Consider the following 26,777-nt stretch of genomic DNA (forward strand, 5'->3'; position numbering starts at 1 on the left):
AAAAAAAAAAAAAAAAAAAAAAAAAAAAAAGGAAATCCGAGTCCGGACTCACCGAGGGGGGACATGTCCCCCCTTCCCACGGCAGCACAGCCAGCCCAACCCAGAGAGGCCCAGGTCCCTGCCTACGACTTCTCCCTCAGGGACACGGAGAGCATGAGCGAGCCCCTCGCCTCCTCGGCTGTGTCCGTTGCTCCCGTGCCCCGTCTGGAACACAGAGGTCCCAAAACTGTCCTTGGAGCGTGTTTATTCCACTCAGGATCTGATCAGGACTGCATCCAGCACTTTTCTGTTGGATTTCTCCTCAATTTCCTCTATTCTAGAACAGCCCTCCCACTGTTTTTACAAAATGGGCCTCATTCTGTAAAACCATCTACTCTACAGAGCTGCTGGGAAGGTTAAATAGAAATGATACAAATAAAGTGGCTGACCCAGGCTTCCAGGCAGCCTCTGACATTGCTCACTAAATATTAATTCTCTTCCATCTGTCTACTACGCACTCCGAATCCAGTATCCTGGTTTGCATGATAGCTATATTTATTGCTCTAAATTCTTCAAATGGCATCTAATTTCAGTACCCATAGTTAATCTGAGTCCATGCTGGAAAAGTAAATTGGGTCCACAAGCAGTTCCCAGATGAAGGTTTCTGAACGTATCAGACTGAGAGCCACATGTGGGTCTCCTCCCGGTTCCAAGAGGCCTCTGTCACCAGGTTTACAGGTGTCTCCAAACAGGGCCACCCGTGGCCGCTCGGGTGCTATTAGCTCCAGGTGGACAGTACGGTGATTCAACACCTCCGCTGCCGCCTGGTGCTCACAGGTCAGGGACCCCCGCCCTCCCCAACACTGGCAACCACTGGTGTGTCCTGTGTGTGTGATGGCTGCGGGGGGGTGGGGGGGGGTTGTCTCTTGTTTCTTTTTTGCTCATTTGCTTTGTTTCTGAGGTTCCTGACTCCTTAGCCTGAATTACGGCGGACTCTGGAAGGGTCTTTTGTGGGCCTTGGTGCCCGCCTTCTGCTCCTCTACGAAACCTGCCCCGGCTGTGGCCACTGAGAGTCTGTGCCGCACATTCTGCACTTTGCCGTGAAAACAACCAGCCGGAGCTTCTGTTCACCAGCAGGGGGGGCGTTGAGTCAGTAACCACCACGTTCTAGTCAGGCACGTGCTACGCTAACAGACAGGAAATGAGGGCAGCCACGTATTTCAGACAACTTAGAGATCATAATCCTAGCTCTCTTTGATCTGGTTTGACTTTAAAGGACAGGTGAATGTATTTCCAGACTACAACTCTCAGATTACAATTTCACTTTCAGCTCAGAACAGCAGAGACCACGCTCCAAAGCTCTGCAACAAAAGGTAGGAACACACTAACATGACAAACGGTGTCCACCTCAGCACATAAACTCACACAGCCACCAAGATGAGGCCAGCTGGGGTCCCCCCCTCACCCGAGGCCTCCTGTCGTCTCTCTCATGGGGAGCACGCCACCTTCGGCAGGCAGCCAAGTCGGTGTCCGGCCCTTCCCTGCCCACAGCCGGGTAGCTCAGCTGGAGGTCTCCCTGCCCAGACGGGCCCCGGGGACAACATCTAATCAAGCACCCCCAGAGAGGCGTCAGACACCGTTTACTCGGGCAAACTCCATTCTTGGGGAAAAAGACAGTCAGAACCTCTGTCCGTGGCCCTCTGTTGACTTGCCGAGAAAGGTAGTATGGTGCTATCGAGCAACTTACAAGCAGAAAACAAACCATCCTGCTATTAAGTCCTGGCATAACATTAGGTCCACTTGACATTTCCACAGTTTAGAAAGTGTCCAACGGCAAACGTGCTTTCCTACCTGTGTTAATAACATACAATTTTAATCAAATATTAGTATTACACGAGAAGCCTCACTCTGGTCAGATACAGAGTACAGGAGAGCAAATGTCATGAAGAGTGTTTGTGTCGTCCCCAAATCCCTATAGTGAAGCCCTAGCCCCCGGTGTGACAGTGCTACAAGGTGGGGGCCCCTGGGAGGTAATGACACTGAGCTGAGGTCATAAGGGTGGAGCCCCCACAGGAGGGGAGGGCGGGGGGAGAGTCGCTCACTCACTCGTCCTGGCTACAGCCTGTGTCACAGCCCTCTCTCCACTGTAGCCCAGAAAGGGTGAACACAGGACAGACGGAGTCCCGTTCCCTGAAACTGCACCTCCAAAGACAAACCCTTGTCTGCAGCAAGAGTGACGAGGGAGGGGGAGCTGATCCCACTGATGCGCTCAGGGTAGCCCCTCTGTCGGGGAGGCTTCTAGACTGAGATCTGAACACCGGTGCAGATCTCACAGACGAGGTGGGCCAGCCCAGTGGCAGGAGACTCCTCAGAGGGCCAAGAGGGAAGAAGAGCATTCCCAGGCGTGGGAACACAAACTGTAACCAACCTTTATCTCTCGAGTTCAACAGGACAGCACCATTCCTAGGCACCCAGGAATAGCTGGAAGAGACTGGCTGGGTAAGAGAGTCCCAGGCCCAGAGACAGACAGACAGACACACAGACATCTAGTCCCTGCAGGTAAAACCCACTTCATAACTAACAGGGCCTCTGTACCAGCCAATTCCTTGTAAGACATGGGGGGGCCAGGCTTTCTCTTCACTGAAGAAACTTCCTGATTGAGGCCCGAGTCACACATCAACTCTGGGAGCCCCTACAGGCCCCGACCAGATGATTGAGCTGCATCGCATCATGTCCCTGGGCTCAGGGCGCCCCAATCCCGCACTTATTTTTCTGGTTGACCCTCTGGGGACAACAACGGGCCACAGAAGGGTTACAAGGACAGACTCTGGAGTCAGCTGCTTGGGTTCACAGCCTACCTCTGTCACTTCCTAGCTGTGTGACCTTTGAAAAATTATTCAACTTCTCTGGCCCTTAATGTCCTCACTTGTAAAACGGAGACGTTAATAGCACCTATTTCATACGGTTGCTGCGAGGACTAAGTGGTTGGTTTATGTCAACCTCTTAAATATCAGCTCCTTGCACCACCACTGATTTCCAGGTGACACACGCTCACTCGTTCTGTCGTCCACGGGCCTAGTCCAGTGCCTGCTTCATAATCAGAGAGAGTTCAATGTCGCATCATGCTCTAAATGAGTGGGGGGGGGACAGAATCTAACATCTGAGCCCTCACCATGCTCCCAGGGAAGCGCGAATCCTGACAACAACCCTAGGGACAGTCAGTAGAGGCCATTAGAGCCACCAGAGGACTGAGGCACAGAAAAGCCAAAGTCACTCGCCCCAAGTAGCACAGGAGGCTCTAGACCCAGAACCTGCTGTCTCAGACAGTACCCTTCCACTGAACGTTTGCGGCCCCCGGAATTCAAGTGTTGACACTCTGACCCCACAGACGGGGACTGTGAGGAGGTGATACAGGCTAAGTGAGGCCACAAGGGTGAAGCCCTAATCCAGCAGGGCTGGTGTCCTTGCAGGAAGAGGAGGGGACACCACACCGGCACCCTGGCACCCCGCCTGCAGTACTACAGGGAATCAACTTCCGTTGTGCAGACACACCATCTGTGGTATCCTGTCCCAGCAGCCTGAGCTCACGGACGCCCCCCGCGGTGCCTCCAAACGGCACACGTTCTGTCATTGTTGCACACAAACGATCTACGAGGTCTCACACTACAGACGTAAGGCGTAAACGCCCGCTTTCTCCAGATGCCGCCTCCTCACCGAAACCACCCGACTTTGAAGAACTTGAGTGTCACAGATAATTAGATCACGGCAGTTATACTTGAAAAAGTGCAGTAACTCCACCAGTTAAAGATGACTTCCTGGCAAATGAGCACAAAACAGTGAAGACTGTGAAATAAGAAATGATTTAACTAAAAAGTAGCCTCATGACTTTCAAATCTGTACAGCAAGCAGCGGGCGAACCAAAGGCCCCAGAGGAGTCTCGAGCAGCCCAGAGCTAAGGACTGGCAAGCAGGCCGCGTGGCTGAGTGGCAGGCACGGAGGGGCCACACCGTTCTGGTAAAGACGGGGCTGGGGGTGGGGCTCACCGTCACTGAGGTCTTGGAGGAGATTCTCCTGGCACGAGAAGTCCAGCTTCACCTTGATGCTGACAACAAAAGTGGCCACCTTCCCGGGTTGCAGAGGAAACTGTGCAAGGGTGTCTTCCAGGTTCCAGCTCAAGAAGTCACCATACAATTTTTCTACAATGACAACGGCAGCGGTGGTGATGACAGTGTCACTGAGGCAACATGAGACTTACCAATCCCCCCAGAAAATCCTGACACATTCCCAAAGGCAAAGGAAAAGGCAAACCATTTAAAATGTGACACATCAGGGACGCCTGGGGGGCTCAGTCGGTTAAGCATCCAACTTCGGCTCAGGTCATGATCTCACCGTTTTGTGAGTTTGAGCCAAGCGTCGGGCTCTGTGCTGACAGCTCAGAGCCTGGAGCTGCTTTGGATTCTGTGCCCCTCTCTCTCCCTTTCCCCCACTCACACTCTGTCTCTCTCTCTCTCAAAAATGAAAAAACATTAAAAAATTTATTTAAAAAATTATTTAAAAAATATGCAAACATGATAGATCAAAGAACCAAGAAAACCCAGACCCGTGGGTGTTGCAAGGTGATCACCCGTGTCCGTGAGTGAAGCATGAGGAGGGACAGCACCGAGCTTGGGGCCGGCTCACTTCCGCCCCTGCCTCGCGGCCTCCCCTGGCTAACATCAGCGCACCCCTGAGCTCGTATGTGGAATCAGAGCTAACCCGAGCCTCCCCGCAACAAGGATGATCCAGGTCGTGTCACCTTATGGGGAGACGGATCCAGGCTGAGTGGGAGAAGCAGAGTCACAGGACAGCCTCTCGGGGAACAAGAATTCAGAGGCAGAAACTCGGGCCTGGGTGCCGAGCCCAGCAACCACCTGCAGACCCGCCTGTCTCCGAGAGGCCCCGCACGCCAGCTCAGATGGCCTTGGGCCTGATGTCCTTTGTCTCCAACTGGAGCAGATAGAGGGTAATGACTCCTTTAAGCCAAGGTGTCTTCGTGCGGAAAATGGGGTGACAACTCCCACATCATAGGGCTGGTCTATCGATGAAGCCAAGCAGTGTGGGTGAAGCACAGTAAACTCTGAGGGCGGCAATGTGCTGAGGGGGAGGAAGGGAGACAGGAAGGAGGCGGGGCCCCCTTGTGCCATGTGGAAGCAGCTGTGTCACGTCCGTGGCTCCCACACCTGCCAGACAGCCCCTGCGTCAGGCCTAAAATCGAGGCCCAGGGTCACGTGCTGCCTCGGCATCTGGTGGGACTGGGGGGCCTGGACCGGCCTCACCAGCAGCCACCCCCCAACACCGCATCTGGCCCGCACGGTGCCTGCTGAGCCCTGCTGTGTGGCGGGCTTTGGCTCCCAGCCCATACACGGCCTTACCCAAACGTGCCAACGACGTCCCCCACAGGGACCAGGAGTACCCACCCCTTGTGCCACAGACCTCCTGCAGCCCTGCGGAGCCCCACATGCACATAGTGTCCCCTCATTCAGGCTGTCGTGTGACTAGAAACTGCCGTTACCTGTGCCCCGTGCCCCGTGTCACATGCTCAGGCGTCTCCATAACGCCAGGGCAGGAACCTCTCCTCACCGACCAGGTGATGGGAGGTCATTAAAACAGGTCCCTCCTCTGTCCACCAAGAAGGCCCTGATGGGGTTCTCACCTCAGGGGCCCCCAGCTCTGCTCCTGTCCCTGCTCCCACAGACCTTGCAGGCCCAGAGGCAGGAGTGACATGCTGCCCTTCCCACCTGTGGGTCACCTTCCCGTCTCCCCCTCTAGGAACCACTTCCCGGTGTGAAACGTCCTGTCAGAATCAGGCAGCCAGAGATTAGGTAACTTGTCCCTGGTCAAAACCCAGAGCATCCAGAAGATTCCAGAGCCATTACATCCATTCACTCCCTGCACAGAGGCACCTCAAGGCTGGGACAGACATCAGGTCCTGCTCTCAGGGCCCAGAAGTCACCCAAACAGGAAGCGAGTGGAAGGCGGGGAGCTGGACCGAGGCCCACACTGAAGAAAACAGGTGCGCGGGGCTTGCTGACCGTGAACACGGCACACGGTGCCCTCGGTCAAGGCACAGTCTCCCCACGGAGCCGGCCGGGCTCTGGCCACATCACACCTCCCAGACCACATTTACTCCCGGGACCCTCAGAGAGGGATGCTCACAAACAGGAGCAGGTGAGGGGGGCGTCTGCGCAAGGAGCTCAGGAGCCGCGCCCACTTGACACAGGCACTGACTGCGCACCTCGGGGGTATCAGACCCTCCGCACGCAGGCGGTGGCGCTCCACCCCCACCACAGCCATGGGCGCCCTGGAAACCGAGGCAGACGTGCGTGGTCAAGGCCATTCAGAGAGTGAGAACAAGACCTGGCAGGCAGCCCCTCGGGCTCAACAGGGCGTCCCGAGGCCCCGTGCTGCCACAACCGAGTTCGTGCAGAAGGACCAATGAAAAGACAGGTAGTCCAGGGGAGGGCTCCTGGGTCTAAGACCAACCACCACGTGGGGCAGAGTCGCCACAGGCAGGGCCATGGGGGACATGCCCGCAGGCCACAGATTCAGCCCCCTGGACACACCGATCTCCAGACTGGGCTTGGAAGGTGGGGAGGAGTCGGGCAGGTTACAAAGAGGGTGGGGTCGGGCGCCTGGGTGGCTCAGCCGGTGGGGCGCCCAACTCTTGATTTCAGCGCAGGTCATGATCCCTGTGTCAGGCCCAGCACAGAGCCTGCCTAACATTTCCTCTCTCTGCCCCTCCCCTGCTTGTGTGTGCTCATGCACCCACTTTCTCTCTCTCTCCCTCCCTCCCTCTCTCTCTCTCTCTCTCTCTCTCCCAAAATATAAAAAAAATTTTTAAAAGAGGGAGTGGGACCCTGCGTGGCTGGCCCTGGACCTGTCCCGTGCAGGCTGGCACAGCGGCATGTGACAGCGCACACGCCCTGCCGTGGTCTCCCGCACGGCCACCTGCACCATGAGGACTCAATGTGTTTGCTGACCGTTCCTCTGCCTATGAGCACGGGGCGGCAGCACATCCGGGAAACCCAGATGAAGTTTCGCAAGTGACCTGACCCATGGTCTGAAGGGCAGCCCAGAACCCACGCTGCCCGCCGCGCATGCTCCCTGGGTCTTTGGTGCCCAGCTCCTCAACGGAAGTTACTGCCTTTGCTCCCACACCAGTGAAAGGACCCAGATCCTCTCAACGAGCCAGTAACTCACATTCTATAAATATGAGTTCACCTTATTCCTATGTTCCGTATCTCTATCTTCCAATCCAATAAATTCTCTCAGAAGAGAAGGGGCTATGATGCCAGGCTATGTGAAGCCAGGACAGAACGTCACGTGGGCTCCGCACGCTGGAAGCCGAGTCCCAGGGCCCCTGGGGTACTACGTGGCCCAGCCATCCGCTACTGCAGGACTGCCCACCCTTCATGAAAGGCCAACACCAGCTAAGATGCTGAGGCCCTGCAGAGGCCTCCCTCCCGAAGATTCCATCAGCCTGAGGTTTTCCGTGCACAGGCAGGCGCTTGGTGAGGGCTCGGCGGTGCGTTCCTGCTGAACCAGAGCACGGCGCCCCAGTGGCACAGACGGACGTGCCCTGGTGGGAGCAGCCTGGCCGCACCCTCTAAGCCCCAGGTGCACATCCGCACATACACTGCTGCCCTCCTGAGGCCTCCCGGCCCACTCTCCTGCACGGTGAAGTCTGGCTCATCCTTCACAACCCAACCTGAAGGCTCCTTCCCTGGGATGCCTTTTCCATCCCACATCGCTCCTCTGGGCTCCCGAGTGCCCCCCTCTGTTAGAACATCATCCCCCATGCCAAGCAGCTCACTCTTCCACCGATCAATCAACAACTGGAAGACGGGCTAGAGCTTGCCTTGAGGCTCCCCACTCCCGTGAGAAGCAGGGGACCGTGCTGATTGAGCATGCCCGGGTCCAGTCCTGGGTTCAACCCCTGGCCTTAGCTGGCCATCCTTGGGTAAGCCACCTAACGTCCACGTGCCTCGGTGTGGACAGGTTGTCGAGAAAAAGAAATGAGCTAACGAGAGTAAAGCAGTGAGGACACTGCTTAAACGCAGCCCTCCTCCTACATTAGCTGTTCCTGCTGGGGCCCCTCAACCCCCATGGCAGAGCTGCACGCAGCGTCCATGCGCTTGGCACTCGGAGCACAGTGGTGTTAGGTGCCATCAACATCCCTCCCACTCACGACGAACAGCACCAGGCACGTGGGGGGCCCTCAGGAAACGTTCAACGTGTAACGGACAAATGTATTCCAAGACGTTTCAGATTTAGACTTGCAGCAGATCGGGAGACAGCGACACGAGAAGAACGACTGCCAGAGTGAACGCATGCTCGGACTTCCCTGCATAAACACGTCACATGGGAAAAGAGAAGAAAGCACACCTGCGTGCTGTGTTAGTGCTCTCTGAGCACGGGGACGACAGCTAACTTCAAACTTTTCATTTCCTGAATTTTCTGCGAGGAGGCAATCTATTACACTTTCACAAACACACACGCGCAGACGCACATGCCGACAGACTCTCGTGTCCGAATCCACGCCCGCCTACGCGGCTCCAGTGTGACGTGGGGGGAGCCCTGTGAATCCGGCCTGCGAGTCCACACGGCCTGAGCACGCGGAGGACCGAGGCCCGCCCAGGAGAGGGAGCCAGGATCTGAGCCAGTGCAGCCGCTTTCTGCAAGGCCCTCTACCAGGGCCAGACGGTACTGTGAAGTGATGACAAGGACAGCACCTGGGGCACATGTGTCACTGAGTCCCCAAACTCAAGTCCGCCAGTTGGATAAACTTCTCGGGAGCAGGGGTTTAAGCCCTCCGCAGCTGTGCAAGCTGGCTGGCAGTCACGTGCCCAGAAAGAACTCGAGGGGCTTAGGAAAAGCGGGTCGGAGCTAACTGGGTAAGCTCAGCCTGTCCTTTCTGCTCCCCATGCTAACTTGCTCTGTAAGGTAGACGGGAAAGCCTGGGACACACAAATTTCCTTTCTAGGGTCCCTTTTTAATGATAGTAAGTGATTTGACCATCTACTAAGTACTATCTTCTAACTTCGGACTACAGCTATGTCATTCCCATGTTATAAAGCAGGCAACGGGAGCTCAGAGAGCTTAAGCAACTCACCCATGGTAACACAGCTCTCTTAGAAGTCAAAGGACCAAGAGTCAGAGCCCAGACCAGCAAATGCCAGGCTCTTTCCACTATACGTGCTGCTTTTCTGGAACATCAGCCCACCCAGCTTCATAACCCGAGGGCAGAGTGTGTACAAGGAAAGCATCACTATGGTGATGGAATAGAGGACCTTGAAAAGAGGCGGCAAGAAATAAAATGTAACGGTCCGGTCGTGGGCGCCGGGACCAACACTGCACCCTGACAGCGCCCTTTGTAATCCCACGATGCCTCTTCAGTGGGGCAGAGAACATAAGAGTCGGCGTAAAGGTACCACGAGGCCCCGTGGCCTTGGCCCGGTCACGCGGCACACAGGCCAGGATGAGTTATGCGGAAGTCCAGGGCCCTGTCAATGTTCGCTTCTCACACCCACTCCGTTCGTCCAGGGAACATGCACTGCACAGCCACTCAATGTCCCCAGGGCAGCCACCGGGCTGGGGTTGAGGGGAAGGAGGTAAGTAAGAAGTGGTCCCTGCCTGTAAAGGGACACGTGCCGATCTCTGATTATAGGAAAGGACAAGTGTGGGGGCACAGGAGAAGCCCCCAGGAGTTCAGACCCAGTGACACATGATATTCTTCTCAACCTGAAAATTCCTTAAAAGCTTACGACACCATCACACACAGACCAGACTCAAAACTGCTCAGTTAATGCACTGCCCAAATCGAGGCCGCAGAGAACTGAGTCAGGATCCACCCTGCCAGCAGCCTGAGCTGGGAGGGTGGCCTGCTGAGGTCCTGGATTTGTGAGAAAGTGTGGATTCTCTCCACCAGCAGTCCAGTCCAGTGGGAATTCATAACCAGGGTAGGAGGGCGGAAACGAAACTAAAACCGATAACTACAGCGCTGTTCGTGGCTGTTCGGACTACTTTTCATTTCTCAAAGTGTTTCAAATGAGAGATCAACTCTGCCCAAATGAGCTGTGAGATGTCCTCAGGGCTCCCCATGGTCTTGGCTGCAGAACACGGAAGGCTGGATGTGTCACAGACCCGGAGGCTATGGTTTGTCACAGAGATGCGAAATTAGAGGCATGGCATCAACTGTGACCACCCCCGAGGCTGTGGCGGCACCCACAGACACAACCCCAGGAGATGACAGACACCAATTGCAGGCTCGGTGCTGACCCCAAACAGCCCTGCCAGGCGGCAGACGTCCACAGAGAGCTTCTGCAAGGCAGGCGCCAGGCCAAGCCGTCCCAGAGCCCACAACGTGACCCTTGGAACCCGTCCTGCTACCGTCCCCTCGCAGGCAAGCTGTCCAAGGCCATGCGGGCGGGCGTGGCCAGGAGTCCCCTACCCCTAATATGCCGGCCAGTTGAGTCCTGACGGTAGACTCATGAAAGTGCTGACTTTGATGTTCAGAAATGTACTTTTGGGGTGCCTGGGTGTCTCAGCCAGTTAAGCATATGACCTTAGCTCAGGTCAAGCTCTCACAGATTTGTGAGCTCAAGCCCCACGTTGGGCTCTGTGTTGACAGCTCAGAGCCTAGAGCCTGCTTCGGATTCTGTGTGTCTGTCTCTCTCTGCCCCTCCCCCCCAAAAATAAATAAATTCTGTACTTTCTTCCTACACCAGCACCGCTGGGTGTCTGTGCTCCTGGGGAGCCTGAGCCTCACTGGGCAGCTGAGTGCCTGATCGCTACAGGCCGTCAGCATGAAATACAAGCATCAACCAGTTGGGAATGTGACGTTCAGAAGTTCCCAAAGTGCAGGGCCAGAGCCCCCAACTTCCTCTGCCTTCTGAACGCGTCAGGCCTCGCAGTACCGATCAGAGGCATTCCACTAGGTCTTCCGATGAATTCTGTACACTTGCCCATCAGGACCCTTCAACCATGCAGAAGGCCAGCCTGTATGAGAAGGCCACCGTGTGCAAGGGGACACAGAGCTGAACGAGCTCTAGACATTTGTGAATCTCAATGTCTTCCTAAGAGGAACATCAGTCGGCCCACTCACTGTGGGCACTCAAAGGCAGCAGAAATAATACAAGATGTGCTGTCGGAATTCAATTCCATTCGGTGGATCATGCCTGACTCCCGGCACTGAATCGTGAGCTCCTTCCAGACAGGGTTCATGTTTTATTCATGGGCCCAGCGTGGTGAGTGTACATAAATGTGATATGAATGTCTGGTTGTTGAGTAACAAAAGCCAAGTGAAGTGAGTGTAGCTGTAACAGCGTGTAAGCAAGACAAGGTACAGGAGGAGCGGCAGGACTGCAACGGAGGGGTCGGGAGAGCTCTCAGGAGGGGGCGTGGGGGCTGCCGGGTGCATGACGGGCGGGATGTGAGATGCACTCAGGACCCCAGGAGTCAGCAAAGCTCCAAATGCATCCCAGTGGAAGGCCACTCTGCAACACAGGGGATGGGGACTTGGGGCTGACTCCTGGGTGTCCCACGGCCTGACACGATGGCCACCACCTAGGAGGTGTCTGGTAAAGGCTTCTTGGAGACATGAGCAAAAGGACAGACAAGTGGTCGACGTGAGGACAAATGAGCGAGCAGAGGATCAATGATGGGAAGGAAGACGGAGAGGGGACCTTCCCGCCACCTCTCGGCCCACCGCACACAGGCCACTACCCAGCTTCCCCCCTCTCAGCCCCAGGACAATGGGGGGCGCTGTCCTGCTCTGCAAGCACAGGGCTGGAAACAAGGCGGGAACAACACAGGTGTGCACGCAAGAAAGAAAGGTGGTGGGCAGCAAGTCAGACGGTAAGTTTCTCTGAACGCCGGACTAAGAAATGAAGTGAAAGAAAACTACATAAAAAGATGTTTAGGAAAAGGGAGATAACAGACACCTTTCTAGGTAACAACACAGGTGACATCGAGACAATGGTGACACCTGAAGAGTCCCTGCGTGCCGGGCCCTCGTGATGCGAGGCGCACGCATTCCAATGCCCGGAGGGACCGCACAGTCTTCTCCCCCGTACGCAGGTCAGACCGACACAAAACCGAGTACCAGGGTCCAGCTCACTGCACCAGTGCAAGGCAGAGCCGGGACGGAGCCCAGGGGCATCTGGTGCCAACGACTGTAATGGCAATCATACCAGCCGAGTGGACACTAATGACGGCCGAGTCCAGGGGACTCCCTCCAGGCCCCTGACCTGCTGCCGACCACAGCAGCCTGCTCCCGATGCCCTGCTGCCTGTGTCCTTGCCCGGGCACACAAGCGGGACTCAGCATGACCACAGACGGAGGCCCCGGGAGCCCAGGCCTCTTTCCCCACACCCCCAGACACTCCATACTTTCACGATGCAGAAAGTAACAACCCACTTCCTACAAAATTTCTTTTTAACATTTTGCCCTGTGCTGCCATGTTTAAAAAAAAAATAAGGGCACCTGGGGGACTCAGTCAGTTAAGCCTCTGACCTCGGCTCAGGTCATGATCTCACAGTTTGTGAGTTTGAGCCCCATGTTGGGCTCTGTGCTGACAGCTCAGAGCCTGGAGCCTGCTTCCGATTCTGTGTCTCCCTCTCTCTCTCTCTGCCCCTCCCGTGCTCATGCTTTCTCTCTCTCTCTCTCTCTCAAAAGTAAATAAATATTTTTACGAATAAGTAAATAAGAGCATAACCCAAGCAACTCAGAAACAGAGCAGGCCAAGAAAAGGTATAACCCTCAGCAGGAAGGGTAACTCCCACTGTAACTTTGTGAGGCACTCTATCTGTCACAGAGCCCCCAGGTCCTGAGAACTGCATGCATAACAGGTTCTCTTTTGTGATCAGAAACAGAGGAGCCAGGGACCCCCGCCCTGCCCAGAGGTGCCCCCCAGCCCACAGCTCAGTCTCTCCCTGCTCTGGCTTCATTCCCTGCGGGACAGCAGCACTTACGCGGACCCGACTATATGGTTTCCCAGTTCTGCTACTACAGTTTAACGCAAGAACACGTTTGTCCATCTTTAGTTAAATCTCCCCATTTCAGAAAAATCTGAGAACAAGGAGAAAGCTGAGATAGAGTCTGAGAGCCAAGAGGCCACAGCCCAGGAAAGTTAAACAAACGCATCTGTCTTTCTTGCGTGGCGCGTGAGTTTCCTCATTTAGAGTTGGATTTAACAACTCCGATGCTCTGGTTCCCCAGGCCGAGACAGACAGATGTGGAAAACAGAAGTGAAGCATCCCCCACGACCACAGGACGGAGGCAGCCCAGCGTGCGTGGACAGCAAAACGGAGACAGAAGATGCGGGGCTATACGACGGGGTCCCACTGCTCCATAAAAAGATGACATCTTGCTGTTCACAACAACAACACAGACGGCCTAGACAGCGTAATGCCAAGTGAAGTAAGTCAGAAAAAGACAAATATCCTATGATTTCATTTGAATGTGGATTCTATAAAATAGGACAAATGGATAAAGAAAATAGTAATACGCTCATCAGCACACAGAAGCAACTAGTGGTTGCCAGAGGAGGTGGGGAATGGGTGAAAGAGGTGAGGGGGTGAGGAGGTGCCAACTTCCCATAATGGAATAAACGAGTCACAGGTATGTGACATACAACAGAATAGAGTCAATAACTTTGTACAGGGACAGATGGTAACCAGACCAACGATGAGCATTTCATGATGTATGAAAACATCGAACCACTAGGTTATTAGATGCCTGAAACTAATGTAATACAGTATGTCATTTATAACTCAATAAAAACTATTCTCAAGTTTGAACTAAAGAAAAAATCCTATGTGATGAGATGCTGCAAGGAATAACCAGATAAACATAAATCACGAATGCAGCTTCTGTTACTAATTTTTTGCCCTGTGGAATTCAGTTTCTGAAATAACAGTCATTATTTTAATGCTGGAGTCTGGTTTCATGCAGTCAAGTGAACTGGCTGTTTCACATGGACAGTAATACAGAAATTGCTACTGCTGCTGACCCTCCACACTGAGGCCCGTTCGCATTTGCTTCTAATTGCAGAGACTGCACGACAACCTTCAGGAGAACAGTAAGCACCGGAGTCTCATTCCATCAAAACACTTACATGGAACCATTGCTTTTTGCCAAAGAACTTGCACTAGAAGAAGCGATATTAAGGGGTGTGTGTGTGTTTGGGTTTGTACCCCAGACCCACCTAGGAAGACTGTTACAAAGCAAATACAATTGGAGTGCCGGGTGGCTCAGTTAAGTGTCCAACTTCAGCTCAGGTCACAATCTCATGATTTGTGGGTTCGAGCCCCGTGTCTAGCTCTGTGCTAACAGCTCAGAGCCTGCAGCCTGCTTCAGATTCTGTGTCTCCCTCTCCCTCTGCCTTTATTCCATTCATGCTCTGTCTCCGTCTCTCAAAAATAAACATTAAAAAAAAGCAAATACAACCAATTCTTTTCAATTTGGGCTTAATTAGAATAAAATCTATGGTTATGTAAGGACAGGCAGAAGTTTCCATCTTTAACAACCTACACATAAAGACTTGCTCGCGAACGCAGTGTAATTAAAATTTACTTGACACTGACAGATAACCCCGTGTGGATTATCAGTGCTCATCTCCACATCTCGGACTTCTGATTGCGGGGACACACCCACCCCGTAGGAGCCTAAACTACAGCCTAGATTCCTGAGGGATCCAGAAGCTTCTGTGTGTCTCTTAATATCACTGATCCTAAGTGCAAAAGGATTTTAAAAACAAGTTTGTAAGATTAGGGATTAAAACAACACAGGATATCAAGGAAAATGGAGGAAGAAATAAAAACAGGAATTTTTCTTTATCTGAAGAAAAGGGGGTTTGTTCAGAGAGAAGAGGGGACGTGTCCAAGTTGTCTGGGCCCCCGACGAGACTCCGGGTGCTTTCAGGGTGTCGGCAACAGGAGGGGACAGAACGGGGACCCGAAGGCAGCCCCCTGCAGGGCAAGACCTGGAGCACGCGGGCCTCGCAGACAGGACACACCGAGAACGATCGCTGTTCTTTGAGCGAGTGTGAGCTAGATACTTCTGTGCGCAGGCGCGTCCTCAGGGCTCTCCATGTCCCAGGTGAACCTTCCCGCCTCGTGACAGCCTGCACGGCGGCGCTCGCCCTGCACTTACTGAGCACCTGCTGGGTGACAAGCATTGCTCTTAGTCCTCTGGCACTGGGGTGCGGCCGTGAGAGAACAGACCAGCCACACCTCTTCCATGTCCTGGTCACCGAGGAAGAAAACGCTGCCTCAAGGACCGAGTACCCGGCACGTGGTAGGCGCCACAACGTCAGTGTCCGGGCTACGACCAGGCACGGAGCCACAGGGAACAGCACGAAGAAAGCGACATGGAGCCCAGAGACAGAGGCCTTGGACTGCACGTGGGGGACTCTCATGGAGAAGACGTGTACGAGGCCCTTGGAGAGGCTGAGCCCGGTGGGCTGAAACACAGACAGTGCTTGGGGGCGGACAGCGGTCTGCGCTCCCCCACCACCCACGGGGAGCTCTCTCCGGGACTCTGACTTCCCCACTCAAACGCCGCGTGTCCCCTGTTTAAGACATTTCCCTCTTCTCCGATATATGAGATCATTTATTAATACAAATAGCTTTTTGGTTCTGCAGGAAATAACTCACCAGAATTATTCCCTCTGTATATTTTAGAAGCAGGTTGTTTGTTTTTATTAGTTGAATTCCACAGGTAAATGCACTGCATCTTGGGATGAGAATCTTAAAAGACTGACAGCTTCCTTTTCTCCCTTGTAAACGTGCTGTTTGGACTGGGGCATGGACTTGCCACACTCTCTTCTGTGGCTCTGAGAACCCAGTCTCATGATTAAGGGTAAAGGTCCCAGAGCTGAGAGGGAAGGGCCCACGGGCCTCACCGACATGTCCTGTGACCTCAGATCATTTAACCTCTGGGGCTTTCGCTTCCCCTATCCATGCAGTGAGGGTACTGACACCGTTCTACCTCAGAGCCGAGTCCGGGAGGGGCTGCATGGGAAAGTGACATGGCAAGAAGGACAGGGAGGTGTGGGCACAGCAGCCATGGGAACTCAGTTTGGGATCCGGGGCTGAGGGCTGATTGGTGCTGCATGGAACGTGCCCACCACCAAGGGCTTCCCCTTGGAATTCTGTCCAGCCCAGTCCCTGTGACTGTTTCCAGCTGTCTGCATCGCTATCAGTAAATACTGACTGAAAGCCCCCCCCATAAATACACCTACTCCGGGGTGAGCAGGGACTGGCTGGAAAGGGAGTGATGGGGTCTTCTGCATGATAAAGATATTCGACAACAGATCTTGGTAAGATCTCAGGCTGGACACGTGTGTTTGTCAAAACTCATCAAATGGTAATTTAAGATTTGTACATTTCACTGGGGCACCTGGGTGGCTCAGTTGGTTAAGCATCCAACTTCAGCTCGGGTCATGATTTCACAGTTCATGAGTTCAAACCCTACATCAGGTTCCATGATAAGACCTCAGAGCCTGGAGCCTGCTTTGGATTCCGTGTCTCCCTCTCTCTCTGTCCCTGCCCCGCTCACGCTCTGTCTCTCTCTTGAAAATAAATGTTAAAAAATTGTAATATTTATATATTTCGCTGCATACACATTTTACAAAAAAAAAAGTAAACTTTAAACTCTAATTAGTTATGTGCATCCTGAAGTATTAATGGGTAAAATGCACTGAAATCTGTGACTTACTCTGACCCATACAAAAAAGTAAGACGGGTTAATGGATGGGTAGGAGGTCCGATGGATACGTGATCAATCAAATGGAGGAAAATGTTAATTCCAGAGCCTGGATGTTGGTACACAGCGCCTGCTGTAAAATTCTCTCAGCAACGTGTGCCTGCACATTTTCATCGTAAGACGCTGGGGGTGAGGGGACATGGCTGACACAAAGAGAAAGTGGCACAGGAGCTCACAAGCACAAGCACACTGAAGGCCAGGGTAGCCCAGGCAGGGACGGGAGCTGGACTGGAGAAAGGTGGTGCTCGGCGAGGAAGCGGCTGAAGGTCTCCGCAGGAGGAAAGAGGCCCAAGCAAAGCGGCAGAGGCCGAAACTCACACGAAGCTGTGTGTCTATGGGGACCAACACAACTCATTAGAAATATCAAAGTGATTCACTCAATCTGTTTTTTGCACCCAGCAAGTGAGACAGGCATACTCCGACCAGTCCTGTTCTGTAAATGAGAAAGAACTTTCCATCAAGAGCCCCTCAGCACTAAGCACCAACCAGGCACTAGGCACGGAAATCAACGTGCAATCATCCTGGGAGAATCAGAGCTGGTCGGGGAGAGACTGCCATGACCCGGCAACTGCCTATGTAGTGAGGGGGCGCCTGCATTAACACCTTGGGGTGCTCTAAGACCACAAAGGTGGGGACCCAACAGCCCAGGCTAGGAAGGTTTCCCCAGAGTGACCACTAAGCAGAAACCCAGAGGAGAAATGAATGGAAGGTAAGGAGGTAATGGAGGCAAGAGCAGACATTAGCAAGGTGAGTTCTAGGGAGAGAAGACAGTTTATCTTAAGGTGTAAAAGAGGCCGCACAAATGTCCAGGAAACTGAAATTGGTTCCCAACAACCCATGTGATTAGAGTCTAAGGGGAGAGGTGGCCGAAGACGACGCCGAAGGGTGGGGCGGAGGCCAGACGCACAGGACGACCCTGGTTGCCTGAGGCTTTCCAAAGGGGACAAACGGGAGGAACCCTGCTTCAAAAAGAAGCAGCAAGTCCGTAACCAACAGTGGACACCGGATTTCCGTTTCAGTTTATCTGAGGAAAGGAAAAGATGTGCCGAGTTGCTAAGCTGTGACACAAGGTAAGCGACAGGACATGTTTCAGCTCGGTAATGATCTGTCACTCACTACTAGTTCACTTGTTCCGACCATACCCTCTAACCAATTAGTTAAATTTGGAACACCAGATACAGGTATTTTGGGTCAAGAGGCATTTCCTACATAACCCATACGCACTTGCTCCCAAAAATCAGGGAAAGAAAGGATGTGCCCAAGGGAGGATCACCACGGCTCCGCACAGGCTAGGAGTGTACAAAGAAGTTTTAAATGAGACACAAAGAGCAATGAGCACAGAAGAAAAACTGATTAGGTAAACTGTAGTGAAATAAGTGACTTACATTCACCCAAACCCTAAGAGAGCGGGCAGGTGACCACAGAGAGGACATTCACCCTTATTCCAACAAAAAACTCACACTCAGAATACACACAAGTGTTACAAGTCAGGCAAGAGAGGTAGACAGAGGCAGACAGACAGGGACAGGGAAGGAGAGAAGGAAGAACAGTCAATGGGAAAAAAGGACAAAGCCCTTGTACAAGAAAGGATCTGAGTGTCCAAAACCACATGAATCTAACAGCACTGGTCATCAGACAAACACAAACTAACACCCCGGCGTTATGCTCACACCCCACGCTCAGTACCAACGTGGGTAAAATGACTACAAACACCAAGTACCTGAGGACTGGAGCACCGGAACTCACGCAGTGATGGTGTGAACTAGTGCAACCACTTTGGAAACGTGTCTGGCTCTAATGCTGCATACAGGCACCCCCGCCACCCAGCACTCTACTCCTGGAGATACAATCAACAGAAACTTCTACAGAGGTCCCCCAAACAGGTGCCCAAAGACTCAGAGCAGCACTATTCTCTATAGCCCTGGATGGAAACCACCCAAACGTGCTTAGTCATAAATTGTGAAGCATTCCCAGGAGAGCACACTACAACAACGAAAACAAATGGTGATGGTGGTGGGGGACTGATGGTGGCAGGAGTGGCGGGAACAATGTTGCTGATGGTGGCGGTTGCAGAGACAGCGGTGGTGGTGGTGGTGGCGATGGCAGTTATAGTTATGGTGGTGACAGTGGTGGTGGTGGTGACGGTGGGAGTGGTGGTGGTGATGGTGGCAGAGATGATGGTGTCAATGTGGACATAGTTTCAGTATGTAAATGGTAATGACAGTGGCAGAGACGGTGACGGTGCTGGTGATGGTGACAGAGATCTGGTGGTGGTATGAGATGGTGATGGTGGTGGAGATGGTGGTGACAGTGGTAGAGGTGGTGGCAGAGATACTGGTGGTGGTGGAGAGGGTGGAGGTGGAAATGGTGATGGTGGTGGTGTTGGCAGAGATGGTGGTGATGGTCGTGATAATGGTGATGATGGTGGTGGTGGTGACAGTGGCAATAATGTGATGGTGGTGGTGGTGGTGGGGATGGTGGTAGTGGAGATGATGATGGCAGAGATTGTGGTAAAGGTGGCACGTGGAGACAGTGGCAGAGATGGTGACGGTGATAGTGGAGGAGATGCGGCTGGTGGGGGGGGAGACAGTGGTGGCAGCGAGGAGACAGTGATGGTGGCAGAAACAGCAGTAACAGTAAGAGCTAACAAATCTGAGTGCTGATAACACGTCAAGCAGGTCCAAGCATTCTGCATGTACGATCTCACTTCCTTCTCATTATGACTCTGTGATGGGGCACCGTTATTAGCGTTCTTTTCCAGAAGAGGAAAAATCCAAGAGGTTAAATTCCTTCCCCAGAGGTAACACAGAGCTGGTAGGAATCAGCCAGAATGTGAACGCAGACAGCAGTTCCCAACGAGGAGAGGTACAGTCGGGGACAACAGGCAAGATCAGACAGGCAGACACGCGCTTCATTTCCCTTGCTCATCAGAAGCAGTGGGAGAAACAAGGGCGCTGGGGTCCCCCAGTGGGCCGAGCTCAGATTAACCCTTTTTTGCACGGCCCAAATTCCTTCTTTCATGGCATGACTGTTTGCAGGACAAACTCTCCCAAACTCTTCCCGGGATCTTCCCACTGGAACTACAAGCGGGCGTGAGGCCCCGCCTCTAGTAAACACTTACTGCACTTGGGTTTCCCACTCCCCCAGGTCTTAGCCTGAGGAAGGGCCCCTCCGGGGAGCAGTACGAGAATGGCACATCCTTCTCTGTAGACTCCAGGTCCAGCTGTGCACCTGGCTCCCCTCACCCCGGCGCCAACAGCATGTGAGCACCCCAAGTTTCCCTCCTTGTCTTTGCTCTCACTGGCCCGTATAAATTCTCTAACTTTAGGATATGACCGGATTTTATTTCCCCCACCTTCCTCCTACATGATACCCTCCCCCTCCACCAATGCCACCCATAACCTCTGATACACTCAGCACGCCACCACCTGCTACTTGTCATTTCTGGAACGTCACATGGTAGGGGCCACCTCCTCCACCTCCCCAGGAAGGAACCGAGGCGTGGAAAAAACAAATAGTAAACAGGGGAGCCAAATTTCAACACAGGTCTTAAGACCCCCGCGCCCAGTGCACGTGTCCTAGGACAGGAAACGGAGCGCCTGCCTTCAAGAGGGAGCACATGGGCTCCACGCCTGCCCCCAAGAAAGCCCGGGGCCGGATGGGCCGACCCCGGGCCTCTCCATTCGCTCCCGGGCGTTCTTCCCGAGGACCCGGTAGACGTAAAGGGCCCCAGGGACGGAGAGCGTTGTTCCCTCCTCTGTGTGTTCTCCACACCCCCAATTCATGACGGCATCAAATTCAAAGAGGAAGAAGCTTTCACACGTTCTGAGCACTGGTTACTCGAAGTGTCTCTTCGGCAAACAAGACACGTTTCTGGGGCTGAACCCACCTTTGGTGGTGAGAAGTTTGGAGGTGACTTCCAGTTTCTCCAATGGTTCCATCCCAATATTCTCCAGTTTGATGACGAGCTGCTGAGTCTCCCCGTTGTAAAGCTGGACGGACACGTTCATAGAGACTTCATCACCAGAGGAAGGCTGCAAGGAGTGTGCAGATCTGAAACGGCAGGAAGAGCGACAGGGATTTTCGTGAAAGAGTCAAAGTCAAGAAAAGCAAAGCATCTCAGAACTGTCCACATCCCCAGACTTAACACATTCCAGAAGCAGGAACTGGGGAAGTGCGGCTCTCAACACGGAACCCAGTCCACACTACTGGGAGGGGAGGGTAAGCACCACGCACTGAGCACCTTCCACGTGCATCCGCATCCTGGGTCCCACTCGGCCTCAGTGTCAAGGGTGGGCGAGAGTGTGTGTGTGTGTGCGCGCGCGGGCCCACACGCACATGCGTAGCATAAAAACATGCTTCACTGCTGGATTAGGGTGAGGCCTACAAGTCACAATGAACTAAATCAAATGATCCGTGCACCATCACTCTCTAAAAAAATGTTGAAATCTCATGCTCATAATTGCCTTGGGAAAACCCTCAGACCGAAGAAAACAGGACTGTCCAACAGATACCACAGGGACTGGAGTGACAAGTATATGTGACAGACACCACATCACAGGTACAAACAACAAGCTATCCCTGAAATTGCCTAAGGGGACACAGGGCGCTGGGTGGCGCCCTCGGCCATATGGCATCCTCTGCGTGGCCAGGTGAGGCCCAGCCTCGTGGGAGCGCAGCCCAGCGCACAGCCCAACGGCTGCTGCACCACCACCTCGGGTTCTAAGGCACACACCACGCTCTGGAGGAGGCTGGCCACAAAAGAGAGGGGGTGGTCACTGGAGCCAGCCGTGCCCTTCCTGGGGGCCTCCTGCCCCAGGCCCTGAGAGAGGAGCTTCCACATCCAAACCCCATTTTCAGAAAATACTAGCATTACAAATCAAGGCAAATTACCTCACGTTTTACACCTTCAAAGTTACTGATGAGTCAAGAAATAAACATTCTGTGTCAAGGAAGGGAGATGAATCCTATCCTCACTTTAAATGACTTCTTTCCATATTGTAATCTGCAGTCCTTCTTAAGCAAAAGTTGTTTGTTCTCAACTTGCAAATGGAGAGGACATACTCAGAAAACCTAAAAGACAGTGAGACTAAAAAGAAGGCGGGAGAAAGCAGAGCCTTAGTGTGGCCACAGGGCCTGGCCGACACAGGTGCTGACTGTCCCTGAGTTCAGAGCCCCATGTGACGGAACTGGAGCCGGACAGCGGCTGAGTCCTGGGCGAGCCGTGGCAGGCAGGAGATGGCAGTCAGACATGTCCCCTTTTCTGGGTATATTTTTCTCTTGCTTGATCATCTGGCCAACTTGTGTGAAACTTGTAAGGGCCCATTCAAACATCACATCTGTGAAGCCTTCCTGAGCTGTGAGTGGGAGAGTTTTCAGGTTAAAGAGCATTTGGCAAACCTGACTATGGTGAGTCTGTCTCCCCTCCTACATGAGCTCCTACAACAGGCAAGGCCCGGGTCGAGGGCATTTCCGATTACTTGCTGGTCTCCTCGAACTCACACGGCAGGAGTCAATAAACGTGTGGGAGTGAATGTGCTAACTCAGTCACCAGGATACTGATACTAGATTCATTAGATGCAACACTCACTTAAAGAAAAGTAATCTGAAATCATGTCTTCCACACTAAAACCAACAAAATTCTTTATCTTAACTTTTACTTACATACCATGAAATTCACTTGTTTCACATATGTAATTCAATGATTTTTAGTAAATTTACGGAGTAGTAGAACTGTCACTGATACCCATCCTGGGGTTTTTTTGTGTGTTTTTTTGTTGTTTTGTTTTGGTTTTTTTTTTTGAGCGAGAGAGAGAGAGAGAGAGAGAGAGAGAGAGAGAGAGAGAGAGACAGCGTGAGCAGGGGAGGGTCAGAAAGAGAGGGAGACACAGAATCTGAAGCAGGCTGCAGGCTCCAAGCTGTCAGCACAGAGCCCGATGCAGGGCTCGAACCCAAGAACCGTGAGATCATGACCTGAGCCGAAGTCAGACGCTCAACTGACTGAGCCCCCAGGAGCCCCTACCCACCTGTTTTAAAACATTCCCATTATCCAACCTGAGTATCTTCATGATGTACTTTTTGAAGCAATTAAAATAGAAATGTTTTAGCTTATGTTATATGGTTATGTCGAAAGTCATAAATGATACTCTCATAATGTGACATCATCTCAATATTCAAACACACATTTTTAAAAAGAAGGTGGATAAGCAATGGAAAGAAAAACCACAGAGCATTCCCAGTAACTGTTTCTGGGACTCCTGAGATATATTCCCTTTTTTCTTCATGCTTTCCTATAAATACTACTTTTCTACTTTTTATAAGAGTTAACTGTCTTTCACAAAAAGAAAAGAAAAAAGATTCCAAAGGCTAATTTCACAATTTGTTCTGTTCATGGTAAGAAACATTTCAACTGTGTTCTACTTCGCTTTAAGCAAAGTATATTGCCTACTGGTTACCTCGAAGAGACCCTTCACCCATATTTTGATCCTAAGAATCACAGATTGACTCAGATTCTTGGTAAAATTAAAAATGTCAACTACAGAGGCGCCTGGGGGGCTCAGTCAGTTGAGCATCTAACTTCGGCTCAGGTCGTGATCTCACGGCTCATGGGTTCGAGCCCCGCGTCGGGCTCTGTGCTGACAGCTCAGAGCCTGGAGCCTGCTTCTGATTCTGTGTCTCCCTCTCTCTCTGACTCTCCCCTGCTTGCTCTCTGTCTCTCTCACTCTCAAAAATAAACACATGAACACTAAAGAAATTTTTTTAAATAAAATAAAATAAACTCTGCTACCAACTATTCTACGCGCCCTTTCCTGTCAGAAGGCAGGTGGCGGCCCCCACCTGGGCAGGGAGGTGCTGATCTGCAGGCGCGGCAGCGCAGGGATGACCTCCACCGTGGAGCCACTGGTCTTCACTCCCGGGAGGTTGTCCAGCAAACAGTCACTGAAGACGCCGAAGACGGTGGTGTGGTACCCTGAGGGCGAAACAAAGACTTTCACAGCGTCTAGCCGCGAGCCCACATGCCCCAGACCCCAGAACCGCGTCCAGTCGGCCCTCACCCGCTGGCCCCACCCACAGCTCATCCTGAGGCCCTATGTGCCACACGCAGAGGGGTGACAGTCCCTGCGCTCCCACCCACGGGCCAACTGGGTCCCAGTGGAAGCACCTGTGAGTCCTCATAACTAAATCAACTCAGTACTAGGTCTCATGCTCTGACAATTTGCTTTTCAAATCTGTCCATCTCTAAGAGAGTGACAGTGTCACTTTGCAGGATGTAACGTGACTGAGTAACTGAAAAATGATTCAACATCTTCTGTGGAGAGATGGAAGTTCAAGAGCCAATTATTGTTATTATAACTGCTATGTGATACGGTAAATCTGCTGCATGGGTACAAGCATTATAATCTAAGATCAGAGAACTTGTCATGCCAAAAAAAAAAAAACACACAAAACCCTCCATTGGTTAGATAAGAACTTCAAATTATTTAAGAAAGCTTTAAAGAACCTAAATGTCCATCGTCTGATGAATGGATCAAGAAGATACGGTGTATATATACAATGGAGTACTACACGGCAATGAGAAAGAATGACATATGGCCATTTGTATCAGAGTAGATGGACCTCGAGGGTGTCATGCTAAGTGAAATAAGTCAGGTGGAGAAGGACAGATACCATATGTTTGCACTCACAGGTCTAACAGGAGAAACCTAACAGAGGACCATGGGGAGGGGAAGGGGGAAAGAGAGTTGGGGAGAGAGAGGGACACAAAACCTGAGAGACTATTGAATACTGAAAATGAACCAAGGGTTGAAGGGGGAGGGGGAGGGGGGAAAGAGGTGGTGGTGATGGAGGAGGGCATTTGTGGGAAAGAGCACTGGGTGTTATATGGAAACCAATTTGACACTAAACTATTAAAAAAATAAGAAAGCTTTAAAATGTCTTTTGAAATTTCAAGAGAGAATTATCATAAACAGTATTCACCGTATAACAAAATTAAACAATGCCCATGGACAAAATGCTCAGGGGAACGATGTCTGTGCTTTCACATTAACTGAGTGGATACTAATCAGAGAAGACAGCGGTTGGCCCCAACAGCCCCAGAGCCGTGTCCTTCACCTTCTGCTGGTATTAAACTGCTCTGGCAACTCAAAGTCACCAGTCAGGGCACCCACGCCTCCTTCCTTTTGAAACAGGTCACTTAAAAGACTTCCTTAATTTAACTTGCAAATATTTTCCTCCCCAGAAACCCACATCTGGCATAATGCCCCCTCATTCTTCTTTCTATAAAACCTGATAGAACGTGGTTTTGTCAAAGCAATCTTTGTTTTCCACTTCTTAATTAAAATCAGTCATTTTCCAGGCACCTGGGTGGCTCAGTCGGTTAAGTGTCCGACTTCAGCTCAGGTCATGATCTCAAGGTTGATGAGTTCAAGCCCCGCGTTGGGCTGTGTGTTGACAGCTCAGAGGCTGGAGCTGCTTCAGATTCTGTGTCTCCCTCTCTCTCTGTTCCTTCCCCACTTGTGCTCTCTTTCTCTCTCAACAATAAACATTAAAATAATTTTTCTAATCGGCCATTTTCCCTTTCTTACCTATTGCTGAAAATGACTACAAAGAAATTCAAACCCTGATGACTTCTGTGGTGTCTAACCATATTTCTGAGAATACGAGATCGGCCCTCCCCACTTTGCACAGAAGGTGTGACAGAAATGAACACCAGCCAGTCTGTACCGACAGAGCTGATCGACTAAGGCTCTGACTCCTCACCCACTGGCTATTGGTTACTGGTTCGCCAGTCAGTCCTAATTGTCTCCTCTGTCGTCTGTCTCCTTCACTCCCAGGCCATGGCTGCAGCCCTGCCTCTGTCACTTCGTCCCTGAATTATGCCAACGACTGCATAGCTGGCCCCCCCTCGTGCCCATCTCCAGCCCTCCCCCCAGGCCGGCTGGCTAGGTCCTCGCAGCCATCCCTGTTCCCCAACCCGCCACCGGTCTCTAGACCACTTGTTCTCTCTGCCTGGGAGCCCCCTACTCCCCACCCCATTCACTCGCAGGATTCCTCTTCGGCCTTCAAGGCTCAGGGTCACTTAGGAGAAAGTCCCTCTGGACCCACGCGCCCCACGGGCGGCCAGTCGTGCCCTCGGCCCCTCCTGGCACTTGCCGCCACACACCTCACCACCTCGCCCCTCACCACCTCGCCCTTCCCCACAACTGCCTCTCCTTCAGCCGCTGAGTACCCGCGGAGGCCCCACCACAGGCCAGGGAGCAGCGGCAGCGGGTGGCCTGGAGGGACAGCCTGGCGCGCCCGCGGCCCCACGCCAGCTCGAGGAGACCGGAAGTCCGAGCCGACCGCTGAGGGGCGCAGGGGCCGGCAGGCCGGGAGGCAGCAAGCGGGGTACGCTTCCGGCACCGCCAGGCGCCTAGGATAGGGACGGTCACCCGGGGGAGGAGCGGGAGGCCCGCAGGCCTGGACCACACACGAGGAGAGCGGCCCGGGCGAGCGGGCGCGGCCAAGGTGCTGAGGGGCGACTGGTCAGATACGCACTGCAGAAAGGCCACCGGCAGCAGGGTGGAAAACGGACTCACTGGCCACCGAGACGTGACAAAGATGAGCCCATTGTTTTTGTGACAAACCCTGTAAGAGGGCCCCGTCCTGGCTCTGAATCCCTGCGGAGGCGGACAGGAGCCCCGAGGTGCCCGTCAGTAGGGCAGGGGCAGGGGTGGGGCTGGTGACAGATGGCAGGGGGAAGGCAGCCTCTGAGGGCCGCTTCGGGCACCTGGCAGGACGGTGACACCCTCACTGAGGAGCCACTAGTCAGTGGCTGTCTGTGCAGGTCAGGCAAGGGGTGCGCTTGGAGCCACTGCCGGGAGAGTTGCTGAGAGGACAGAGACTACCAGGAGAGAACCCACTGGGGGGTGGGCGGAGCCTGGCCCTGAGGAGATAGCCCCCTGGGGGGGCGGGGGCGGGGACAGAGGAGAGCGGGCGGAGCCTGGCCCTGA

The 26,777-nt window shown here is 52.9% G+C and overlaps 1 protein-coding gene across 1 annotated transcript in view; it reads right to left on the bottom strand.

Annotated features, from left to right (window-relative positions):
• The window catches only part of TRAPPC9 (trafficking protein particle complex 9), a 529,205-nt gene that overhangs the window by 383,450 nt on the left and 118,978 nt on the right, over nt 1-26,777 (bottom strand). Inside the window, exons 14-16 of the mRNA XM_029923171.1 lie at nt 23,623-23,755; nt 20,675-20,838; nt 4,023-4,175 (exon numbers count right to left, since the gene is read on the bottom strand). Of these exons, the coding sequence (XP_029779031.1) occupies nt 4,023-4,175; nt 20,675-20,838; nt 23,623-23,755 (450 nt within the window). The remainder of the gene's footprint in view (nt 1-4,022; nt 4,176-20,674; nt 20,839-23,622; nt 23,756-26,777) is intronic.

The sequence above is a fragment of the Suricata suricatta genome, chromosome 15 (assembly GCF_006229205.1).
Source record: "Suricata suricatta isolate VVHF042 chromosome 15, meerkat_22Aug2017_6uvM2_HiC, whole genome shotgun sequence".
Lineage (NCBI taxonomy): Eukaryota > Metazoa > Chordata > Mammalia > Carnivora > Herpestidae > Suricata > Suricata suricatta.